A 10,694-nucleotide genomic window follows, 5' to 3' on the forward strand; every position below is an offset into this window, starting at 1 on the left:
TCTGTGCATCAGCAGGACAGAGCAGCTACGTCTGGTAAGATGAGGGATGGTGGTGTGTGTCTATTTGTCAATAACAGCTGGGGTGCGATGTCTAATATTAAGAAAGTCTCGAGGTATTGCTCACCTGAGGTCGAATACCTCATGATAAGCTGTAGACCACACTATCTACCAAGAGATTTCATCTATATTTTTTCATTGCTGTCTACTTACACCACAAATAGATGCTGGCACTAAGAATACACTCAACGAGCTGTAAAAGGCCATAAACAAACAAGAAAATGCTCATCCAGAAACGGCGCTCCTAGTGGCCTGGGAATTTAATGCAGGCGAACTTAAATCCATTTTACCTAATTTCTACCAGCATGTCACATGTGCAACCAGAGGAAGAAAACTCTAGACCACCTTTACTCCACACACAGAGATGCATACAAAGCTCTCCCTCGCCCTCCATTTGGCAAATCTGACCATAATTATATCCTCCTGATTCCTGCTTACAAGAAAAAATAAAGCAGGAAGTACCTGCTAGCACAGACTGAAATATGTTCCAGGATTCATCCAATGGCATTGAAGAGTATACCACCTAGTCACCGGCTTCATCAATAAGTGCATCAACAACGTCGTCCCCACAGTGACCGTACTTACATATCCCAACCAGAAGCCACATGCAACTCCCTCAACGATCTAAAGGCTGGAACTTATAAGAAATCCCATTATGCCCTCAGACGAACCATCAAAGAGGTAAAGCGTTAATTCAGGACTAAGATTGAATCCTACTACACAGGCTCTGACACTCATCGGGTGTGGCAGGGCGTGCAAACTATTACATACTACAAAGGGAAACCCAGCTGGGAGCCTCCCAGTGGCGCGAGCCTAGCAGACGGGCTAAACGCCTTTTATGCTTGCTATGAGGCAATCAACACTCAAGCATGCATGAGAGCACCAACTGTTCCTGACGACTGTGTGATCACGATCTCCGTAGCCGATGTGAGCAAGACCTTTAAACAGGTCAACATTCACAAGGCCGCAGGGCCAGATGGATTACCAGGACGTGTACTCAGAGCATGTGCGGACCAACTGGCAAGTGTCTTCACTGACATATTCACCCAGGTGGTAACACATCTGCAACGCTGATCCTCAACACGAGGTGCGTGCTTAGTCCCCTCCTGTACTACCTGTTCACCCACGACTGCGTGGCCAAGCACGACTCCAACACCATCATTAAGTTTTCTGACGACACAACTATGACAACGATGAGACATCCTATAGGAAGGAGGTCAGAGACCTGGCAGTGTGGTGCCAGGACAACAACCTCTCCCTCAACGTGAGCAAGACAAAGGAGCTGATCGTGAACTACAGGAAAAGGAGGGCCGAACACGCACCCATTCGGGGCTGTGGTGGAGCGGGTCGAGAGTTTCAAGCTCCTTGGTGTACACATCACCAACAAACTATCATGGTCCAAACCAAGTCAGCAGTGAAGAGGGCACGACAAAACCTCTTCCCCCTCAGGAGACTGAAAAGATTTGGCATGGGTCGCCAGATCCTCTCAAAGTTTTACAGCTGCGTCATCGAGAGCATCCATCACCGCCTGGTATGGCAACTGCTCGGTATCCAAGCGGTGTCAGAGGAAGGCCAAAAACATTGTAGAAGACTCCAGTCACCCAAGTCATAGACTGTTCTCTCTGCTATCGCATGGCAAGCGCTACCGGAGCGACACCTCTAGGTCCAAAAGGCTCCTTAACAGCTTCTATTCATGACTGCTGAACAATTAATCAAATGGCCACCCGGACTATTTACATCGTTTTTACACTGCTGCTACTCGCTGTTCAATATCTATGCATAGTCACTTTTCCCCTACCTTCATGTACAAATGACCTTGTCTAACCTGTACACCCGAACAATGACTCAGTACTGGTAACTCCTGTATTTAGCCTCGTTATTTTTACTTTATTGTGTTACTTTTAATTACATTTTTTACTTTTGTTTATTTATTACTTTTTCTTAACTCTATTTCTTGGACTTTGTTGTTGCTTAAAGTGCTTGTGAAAAAGCATTTCACGTTAAGGTCTACCCCTATTGTATTCGGCGAATGTGACAAATAAAATCTGATTTGATTTGATATTCAGACCACGCTGAATGATGGCTCTTTGGTCTCACACACACACACACACACACACACACACACACACACACACACACACATACACACACACACACACACACACACACACACACACACACACACACACACACACAGATCAATAACACTAGAATTACTTATTGGTTTCTCAGGACAGCCACCTTTCCTGTCCTCTCTGCTCCTCCCCATCCCTTGCCCTCTCCTCTCATCTTCACTCTCTCCCCTCCCCTCCTTTTCACTCCACTCCTCTCCTCTCTGCTCTGCTCCTCTCATCTAATCTCCTATTTTTTTCTCTCTCTCTCCTTTCTCCCCTGCCCAAAAAAACATTAACATGATCCTCCAATCAGTGTAATGGCCTGTGTTCCCACATTAGTCTCCTCTCTCTAGCATCCCTCTGCTCTCTGGAGAATCAGTCTGTTTCAATACCAGACACAGTAGAAAGAAAGAGAGAGAGAGCGAGGCAGAGGAGAAGAGAGAGAGAAAGAGGAGAGGAAAGGAGAGAGAGAAAGAGAGAGAGAGAGAGAGGGTAAAGAGAGACAGAGGGAGACAGAGAGTGAGAGGTAGAGAGGGATATAGTTGTTCTAGTATGTTCTGTAGTTGCTACGTGCTTGTTTCTTTTGATTCATTGCTCAAATTACTTTTCTAGACAGGAAATTAAATAAAGTACAGCACAGGTCCTATTGGCTCACGGATCATGTCAATAAACAGTGTCTTGTCTATTATCTAGTTAATTCTGTAGCTTGGCAGTGAGCGAACACTACTCTACATGCCTTTCTGTCTGGAGAGGAAGCTTGTTAGAGGCTATAGGATAGAGGAGTTTGGATACAGGTTTTAGTGGTTTGACGAGACAGAAATAGCCCACTAGAGGGAGGAATACTCCTTAACTAATACAAAAAGACCAGCACATCCATCCATGTACAGTTTGCTGATACCTTTTTCCATGTAATCAAATCAGTTATTGATCAAAATCATTATTAAGATCGAGATCAACCTAATGAAAATCATCAACAGTTTTGACTATTAAAATGGCCATGGCGTAGGTATATGTAAATAAAGTATTGGATTGCAGTTCAATAACAGATACTTGTTTCCTATTACTTATGTTTTTCTGCTATTCTGTATGGTTTCTGAAGACTCTTACTACTGTTGTTTCTTATTGCTGAAATTCTAAGGCGAATACTGGGTTTGTAGAATTTTTATTGGTCCTTTTAGTTCCAGATGTGTGTCTCCTTCCAGTGTCTAGGGAGCAGTTTTAGTATATGGCCTCCCTTCATTTCCATTGTTCTGTCTCTCCATCCCTCCCTCTCTCCATCCCTCTTTCTCTTTCCCACATTCTGTTAATCCCAGGAGCCAGATGCCTCACGTTAATGCCAAAATCAGATATGTCAACTGCCAAATGCGCCAATTGCCAAAGGATTTTGTGAACTTGGGCAGAAAAAAGTTCACGTTGATCTACTGAGGCAAAAAGAGCACTGTCAGAGTTTAATTCAATAAGAGAAAAGCTGCGAGGGAGGGCCAGAAAAGTAGCCTAATGTTTGGGAAAGATTTGGTGAAGTGGTAAATGTGGATGATAGCAGTGCCGGTTATATTACAGTATATGTGATATAGTCACAAGGCGGGGACTTCAACTAGCACGTCAAGGGAACTGTACTGTTTAGATGAGTTAAATGGAATAGTAGTCTACCTCAAGTCAAATCAAATTTGATTTATCACATACGCATGGTTAGCAGATGTTTTTGCGAGTGTAGCGAAATGCTTGTGCTTCTACTTCCGACAATGCAGTAATATCTAACAAGTAATCTAACAAATTCACAACAACTATCTAATACACACAAATGTGAAGGGATGGAATAAGAATATGTACATAAAATATATGGATGAGCGATGGCCGTGTGACATAGGCAAGTGACCGGTGATTTGGGTCTGTATGTTGGCAGCAGCCTCTTTATGTTAGTGATGGCTGTTTAACAGTCTGATGGCCTTGAGATAGAAGCTGTTTTTCAGTCTCTTGGTCCCAGCTTTGATGCACCTGTACTGACCTCGCGTTCTGGATGATAGTGGGGTGAATAGGCTGTGGCTCAGGTGGTTATTGTCCTTGATGATCCTTTTGGCCTTCCTGTGACATCAGGTGCTGTAGGTGTCCTGGAGGGCAGGTAGTTTGTACCTGATGATGTGTTTGGCAGGCCGCATTTCCCTCTGGATAGACTTGCGATTGAGGGCGGTGCAGTTGCCATACCAGGCGATGATACAGCCCAACAGGATGCTCTCGATTGTGAATCTGTAAAAGTTTGTGAGGGTTTTAGGTGACAAGGCAAATTTCTTCAGCCTCCTGAGTTTGAAGCGGCGCTGTTTCACCTTCTTCACCACGGTGTCTGTGTTGGTGGACCATTTCAGTTTGTCCGTGATATGTACACCAAGGAACTTAAAACTTTCCACGTTCACCACTACTGTCCCGTCGATGTGGATAGGGGGGTGCTCTCTCTGCTGTTTCCTGAAGTCCACAATCATCTCCTTTGTTTAGTGACGTTGAGTGAGAGGTTGTTTTCCTGACACCACACTCCGAGTGCCCTCACCTCCTCCCTGTAGGCTGTCTCGTCATTGTTGGTAATCAAGCCCACTACTGTTGTGTCGTCTGCAAACTTGATGATTGAATTGGAGGCGTGCATGGCCACACAGTCATGGGTGAACAGGGAGTATAGGAGGGGGCTGAGCACACACCCTTGTGGGCCCCAAGTGTTGAGGAACAGCGAAGTGGAGATGTTGTTTCCTACCTTCACCATCTGGGGGCTCCCGTCAGAAAGTCCAGGTCCCAATTGTGCAGGGCAGGTTGAGACCCAGTGCCTTAAGCTTAATGATGAGCTTGGAGGGTACTATGGTGTTGAATACTGAGCTGTAGTCAATGAACAGCAATCCTACATAGGTATTCCTCTTGTCCAGATGGGATAGGTCTGTGGACCTGTTGCGGCGGTATGCAAACTCAAGTTTGGTAGGTAAGGTGGAGGTGATATGATCCTTGACTAGTCTCTCAAAGTACTTCATGATGACAGAAGTGTGTGCTACTGGGCGATAGTCATTTAGTTCAGTTATCTTTGTCTTCTGTGGTACAGGAACAGTGGTAGCCATCTTGAAGCATGTGGGGACAGCAGACTGGGATAGGGAGCGATTGAATATGTCCGTAAACACACCAGTCAGCTAGCCTGCGCATGCTCTGAGGATGCGGCTAGGGATGCCGTCTGGGCCAGCAGCCTAACATGTTTAAATGTCTTGCTCACGTTGGCCACGGAGAAGGAGAGAGGGGGGGGGGGGGGGGGGGGGGGGCGCAGTCCTTGATAGCGGGCCGCGTCAGTGACACTGTATTATCCTCAAAGCGGGCAAAGAACTCTGCCACGGACATCTTGTGTCTCTGGGCTGCTGAATTGAGACTCCATTTTGTCCCTATACCGACATTTTGCTTGTTTGATTGCCTTGCGGAGGGAATATCAAATCAAATCAAATGTATTTATATAGCCCTTCGTACATCAGCTGATATCTCAAAGTGCTGTACAGAAACCCAGCCTAAAACCCCAAACAGCAAGCAATGCAGGTGTAGAAGCACAGTGGCTAGGAAAAACTCCCTGGAAAGGCCAAAACCTAGGAAGAAACCTAGAGAGGAACCAGGCTATGTGGGGTGGCCAGTCCTCTACTGGCTGTGCCGGGTGGAGATTATAACAGAACATGGCCAAGATGTTCAAATGTTCATAAATGACCAGCATGGTCAAATAATAATAAGGCAGAACAGTTGAAACTGGAGCAGCAGCACGGCCAGGTGGACTGGGGACAGCAAGGAGTCATCATGTCAGGTAGTCATGGTCCTAGGGCTCAGGCATGGTCCTAGGGCTCAGGTCCTCCGAGAGAGAGAAAGAAAGAGAGAAAGAGAGAATTAGAGAGAGCACACTTAAATTCACACAGGACACCGAATCAGCATCATAAAAGCTGATAGTATTTCAACCACATTAAATATACATCCAAGCCAAACTTAATTTAACTTATTTAAAACCAGTCAAACTGATGTCATTTGGAAATTTTTCCAGTTTTTTTTTTGTTATTACATTTTCTCCCTAAACGTATTTTCTGCGTGAGAGAAAGAGGAAAGCCAAAACAAATTTTACAGATGACAACGAGATTGAATGTACATTCTGTCACTGTATGCCATTATTCTGGTGAACAATGGTTTATTTAGTCTTCTAGGGCAACAAGTAGTAACGGAAGAAAAGTTGCATGTATCTAATAATAGACAAGTTGACTAACTAATAGCCTACCAAAATTTCACAAATTATAATCAGAAACATAACATCTGTAAGACCTGTCAAAAATGAATTATCCCATATTTGACTGTACTGCACATCTTCTATTATTACCTGGTTAGGGTTTTCACTTCATCACATATAGTCGGGAGGTTGCAGATGGGTTATTAGCAGTGGTGTAAAGTACTTAAGTAAAAATACTTTAAAGTACTACTTAAATCATTTTGGGGGGGTATCTGTACAACTTTTACTTTTACTAAAGAAGATAATGTACTTTTTACTCCATACATTTTCCCTGACACCCAAAAGTACTTGTTACATTTTGACAGGAAAATGGTCCAGTTCACGCACTTATCAAGAGAACATCCTTGATCATCCCTACTGCCTCTGATCTGGCAGAGTCACTAAACTCACTTTTACTTGAGTCATTTTCTATGAAGGTATCTTTACTTTTACTACAGTATGACTTTTGATGACTTTTTCCACCACTGGTTATTAGCAATTGTGGGCAGGTGTGGGTGAACAAACAGCTGTGTCTTTGTATGTGTGTGGTCAGATACAACCCTAACCAAAAAATAAATCACCCAAACAAATTCTAATAAGCTGCAATGATTCCCTGACCAAAACAACGGATGTGTAAATTTGGTGTGAAAAATCCTAGAAACCTGCATTCCCCTATTCATGTTCCAGACAGTGGGTACCATTAGGACCCAGAAAGGGTTTTGTAATACAAATTATTTCATGAATCCCCGCCCCCATCCCTCCCCCACACACACACACGCAGGAGGATAATACTTCTAAACCCCACCTCACTGGATCGTAGAGATTCCACACATAAATCCTGTGGCTTCTATTTCTCAGACTGACCAATCCCAGGAGCCTCTCTGTGGGATAACTTACAGCATTCCCTGTTGAATCTGGAAGTCATTGTAAAATGTCAAGAATGAGAACCTTGCGGGGTGAACACAAAATGCCTTTCCCATTACTCTGTTAATTTTTCTGTTTGGTGGATTGAATAAGGTCAATTCTACACAGTTTAGCGTGGAGCTGAGAGAAAATGTTGCAGTTTTAAAGGCCCAGTGCAGTCAAAATTCTGTTTTTCTTGTGTTTTATATCATATTGTACAAAAAACTAACACTGTAAAAGTGTGAAAACATTCGCTCAACTGAGACATGGAGTGTGCCCTGTGTGTGTGCCATTTAGAAGGTGAATTGGCATGACCTTTGACCTGGGTAGGTATGGTAGTAGGTGCCAGGCGCAACAGTTTGTGTCAAGAACCGCAATGCTGCTGGGGTTTTCACGCTCAACAGTTTCCTGTGTGTATCAAGAATTGGCCAACACCAAAAGGACATCCAGTCAACTTAAAACATCTGTGGGAAGCATTGGAGTCAACATGGGCCAGCATCCCAGTGGATTGCTTTTGACACCTTGTAGAGTCCATGTCCCGATGAATTGAGGCTGTTCTGGGGGTATGGGGGGGGGGGGGGGGGGGGGCCTTAATGTTTTGTACACTCAGTGTGTATGTTTTATTGTCACATGCACCTGAGATGTTACAGATCTGCTGTATTTGAAGCACCAGTCCCTTCTGCCCAGTTTCCCTGAGGTTGCTACGGCAACCAAGCTGTTTTCTTCTGCGGAGAGATAGTTTTCTAAACTAAAACTCATAAAGAACTACAGAAGCATTAGGTTCTCGGTTTGATATGAGCGTTTGAACACCTGAGTAAGCTCCACTCATTACACTGGCGCAGTCGTAGCCTTGACCAAGCCATTTCTTCACCAGTATCCGCATACTTTTTTCTCAGTTACATTTTTTCCTCTTTCAAGACATTTTTCAGTCACATTCCTGAAGCCCAGGATACCAAAACTTGGCTTCGTTACTACGAATATATGGAAATTAAAAAGGTTTATGAATTACCTTTTGGAGGGTTACTGTCAAAATGATTTATTAAATAAATAAAAATTGACTGATGTCACGCACATGGACCCCCCCCCCGCCTTGTGGAGGCTGTGGGAGCGTCCCGTACCCCAGTTTGAAAACCCCTGGTCTATGGTACTTTCCTTTCACTCTGTTTGGTGATGGTAAATTCTTTCCTTCCCTCTAGGGATGGTGTGGTCGGACGTGAAGCGTCTATGGTACGAGGGCTTGGAGGACTTCCTGGATGAGTCGAGGAATCAGCTGAGCTTCGTCATGAACTCTCTCTACCTGTCCACCTTCGCCCTCAAGATAGTGGCTCACAGCAAGGTGTGTCTGTGTGTGTCTGTGTCTGTGTGTGCGTCTGTGTGTGTGTGTTTGTGTACTAATGTGATCTCCTCTGTGCCAGTTTAAGAACGTGGAGGACACAGAGAGGAAAAATTGGGATGCCTTCCACCCCATCCTTGTGGCTGAGGGGCTGTTTGCCTTCGCTAACGTCCTGAGCTACCTACGACTGTTCTTCATGTACACCACCAGCTCAATACTGGGCCCACTGCAGGTACACGCACCAACTAACAGACATACACACACTCACAGTACATTAGCTATGACTTCTGCCACGAGCAGCAGAAGGAGCACAATCACCAACATCATCCTTCTATCATCACCTCACATGGGAACTATTTCCCTGGTGAACATCCCAATTAATACAGATTCATTCTGCCATTGTTTCTCCTCCCAACTCTGTCCTCCGTCCTCAACACTGGGCCCAAAGTCTGTTTTGAATATTCGGCTGGAGTTCGTGTAGTGCCATAGAGTAGGTGTCTCTCTTTATTTAATTAGAGAAACCTTCAACCTCTCCCTTGCTGTCTCAGCCTGCCAGCTAGGATCAAAGTCCCAGCTCTCTCCATTGTGTGTATTTCCTATTATCCTATGGCCAGGAATCTCTTTTTCTCTATTCAATTTGGCTAGATTTATGGACATAAGGTAATATGGCAATTAATTATAATATGAGCAGTTACGAATGATTGATGAGGTAATTCTGCTCCTATGACTATTTCCTATGTCCTGTTATTGTGTGAAAGGGTTGTTGTGGGTTTCCTATCAAACAGCAGGACTCTCCTGTGGATTGGAATAATATTCTTAATACCAAAAGGTGCTATCTAGAACCAAAAAAGGTTATTTTGGAACCTTTTTTCTAAGAGTGTACCTTGCTTCACTCTCAATTCAATTCAATTCAAGGGCTTTATTGGCATGGGAAACATGTGTTAACATTGCCAAAGCAAGTGAGGTAGATAATATATAAAATGAAATAAACAATAAAAATTAACAGTAAACATTACACATACAGAAGTTTCAAAACAATAAAGACATTACAAATGTCATATTATATATATATATACAGTGTTTTAACAATGTACAAATGGTTAAAGGACACAAGATAAAATAAATAAGCATAAATATGGGTTGTATTTACAATGGTGTTTGTTCTTCACTGGTTGCCCTTTTCTCGTGGCAACAGGTCACAAATCTTGCTGCTGTGATGGCACACTGTGGAATTTCACCCAGTAGATATGGGAGTTTATCAAAATTGGATTTGTTTTCAAATTCTTTGTGGATCTGTGTAATCTGAGGGAAATATGTCTCTCTAATATGGTCATACATTGGACAGAGCCCCAGGACCAGCTTGCTTAGGGGACCCTTCTCCAGGTTCGTCTCTCTGTAGGTGATGGCTTTGTTATGGAAGGTTTGGGAATCGCTTCCTTTTAGGTGGTTATAGAATTTAACGGCTCTTTTCTGGATTTTGATAATTAGTGGGTATTGGCCTAATTCTGCTCTGCATGCATTATTTGGTGTTCTACATTGTACACGGAGGATATTTTTGCAGAATTCTGCGTGCAGAGTCTCAATTTGGTGTTTGTCCCATTTTGTGAAGTCTTGGTTGGTGAGCGAACACCATTATTTTTGTCTTGCTGAGATTTACTGTCAGGGCCCAGGTCTGACAGAATCTGCATAAGATCTAGGTGCTGCTGTAGGCCCTCCTTGGTTGGTGACAGAAGCACCAGATCATCAGCAAACAGCAGACATTTGACTTCGGATTCTAGTTGTGTGAGGCCGGGTGAGGCAGACTTTTCTAGTGCCCGCGCCAATTTGTTGATATATATGTTGAAGAGGGTGGGGCTTAAGCTGCATCCCTGTCTCACCCCATAACCCTGTGTGAAGAAATGTGTGTTTTTTGCCAATTTTAACCGCACACTTGTTGTTTGTGTACATGGATTTTATAATGTCGTATGTTTTACCCCCAACACCAATTTCCATCAGTTTGTATAACAGACCCTCATGCCAAATTGAGTCGAAGGCT

The 10,694-nt window shown here is 43.8% G+C and overlaps 1 protein-coding gene across 1 annotated transcript in view; it reads left to right on the forward strand.

The window, feature by feature from the left end:
- The window catches only part of trpc1 (transient receptor potential cation channel, subfamily C, member 1), a 41,353-nt gene that overhangs the window by 25,634 nt on the left and 5,025 nt on the right, over positions 1-10,694 (forward strand). The window contains 2 exon segments of the mRNA NM_001185053.1: positions 8,523-8,662; positions 8,742-8,891. Of these exon segments, the coding sequence (NP_001171982.1) occupies positions 8,523-8,662; positions 8,742-8,891 (290 nt within the window).

Source organism: Oncorhynchus mykiss, chromosome 11 (assembly GCF_057628025.1).
Source record: "Oncorhynchus mykiss isolate SJ-2025 chromosome 11, ASM5762802v1, whole genome shotgun sequence".
Lineage (NCBI taxonomy): Eukaryota > Metazoa > Chordata > Actinopteri > Salmoniformes > Salmonidae > Oncorhynchus > Oncorhynchus mykiss.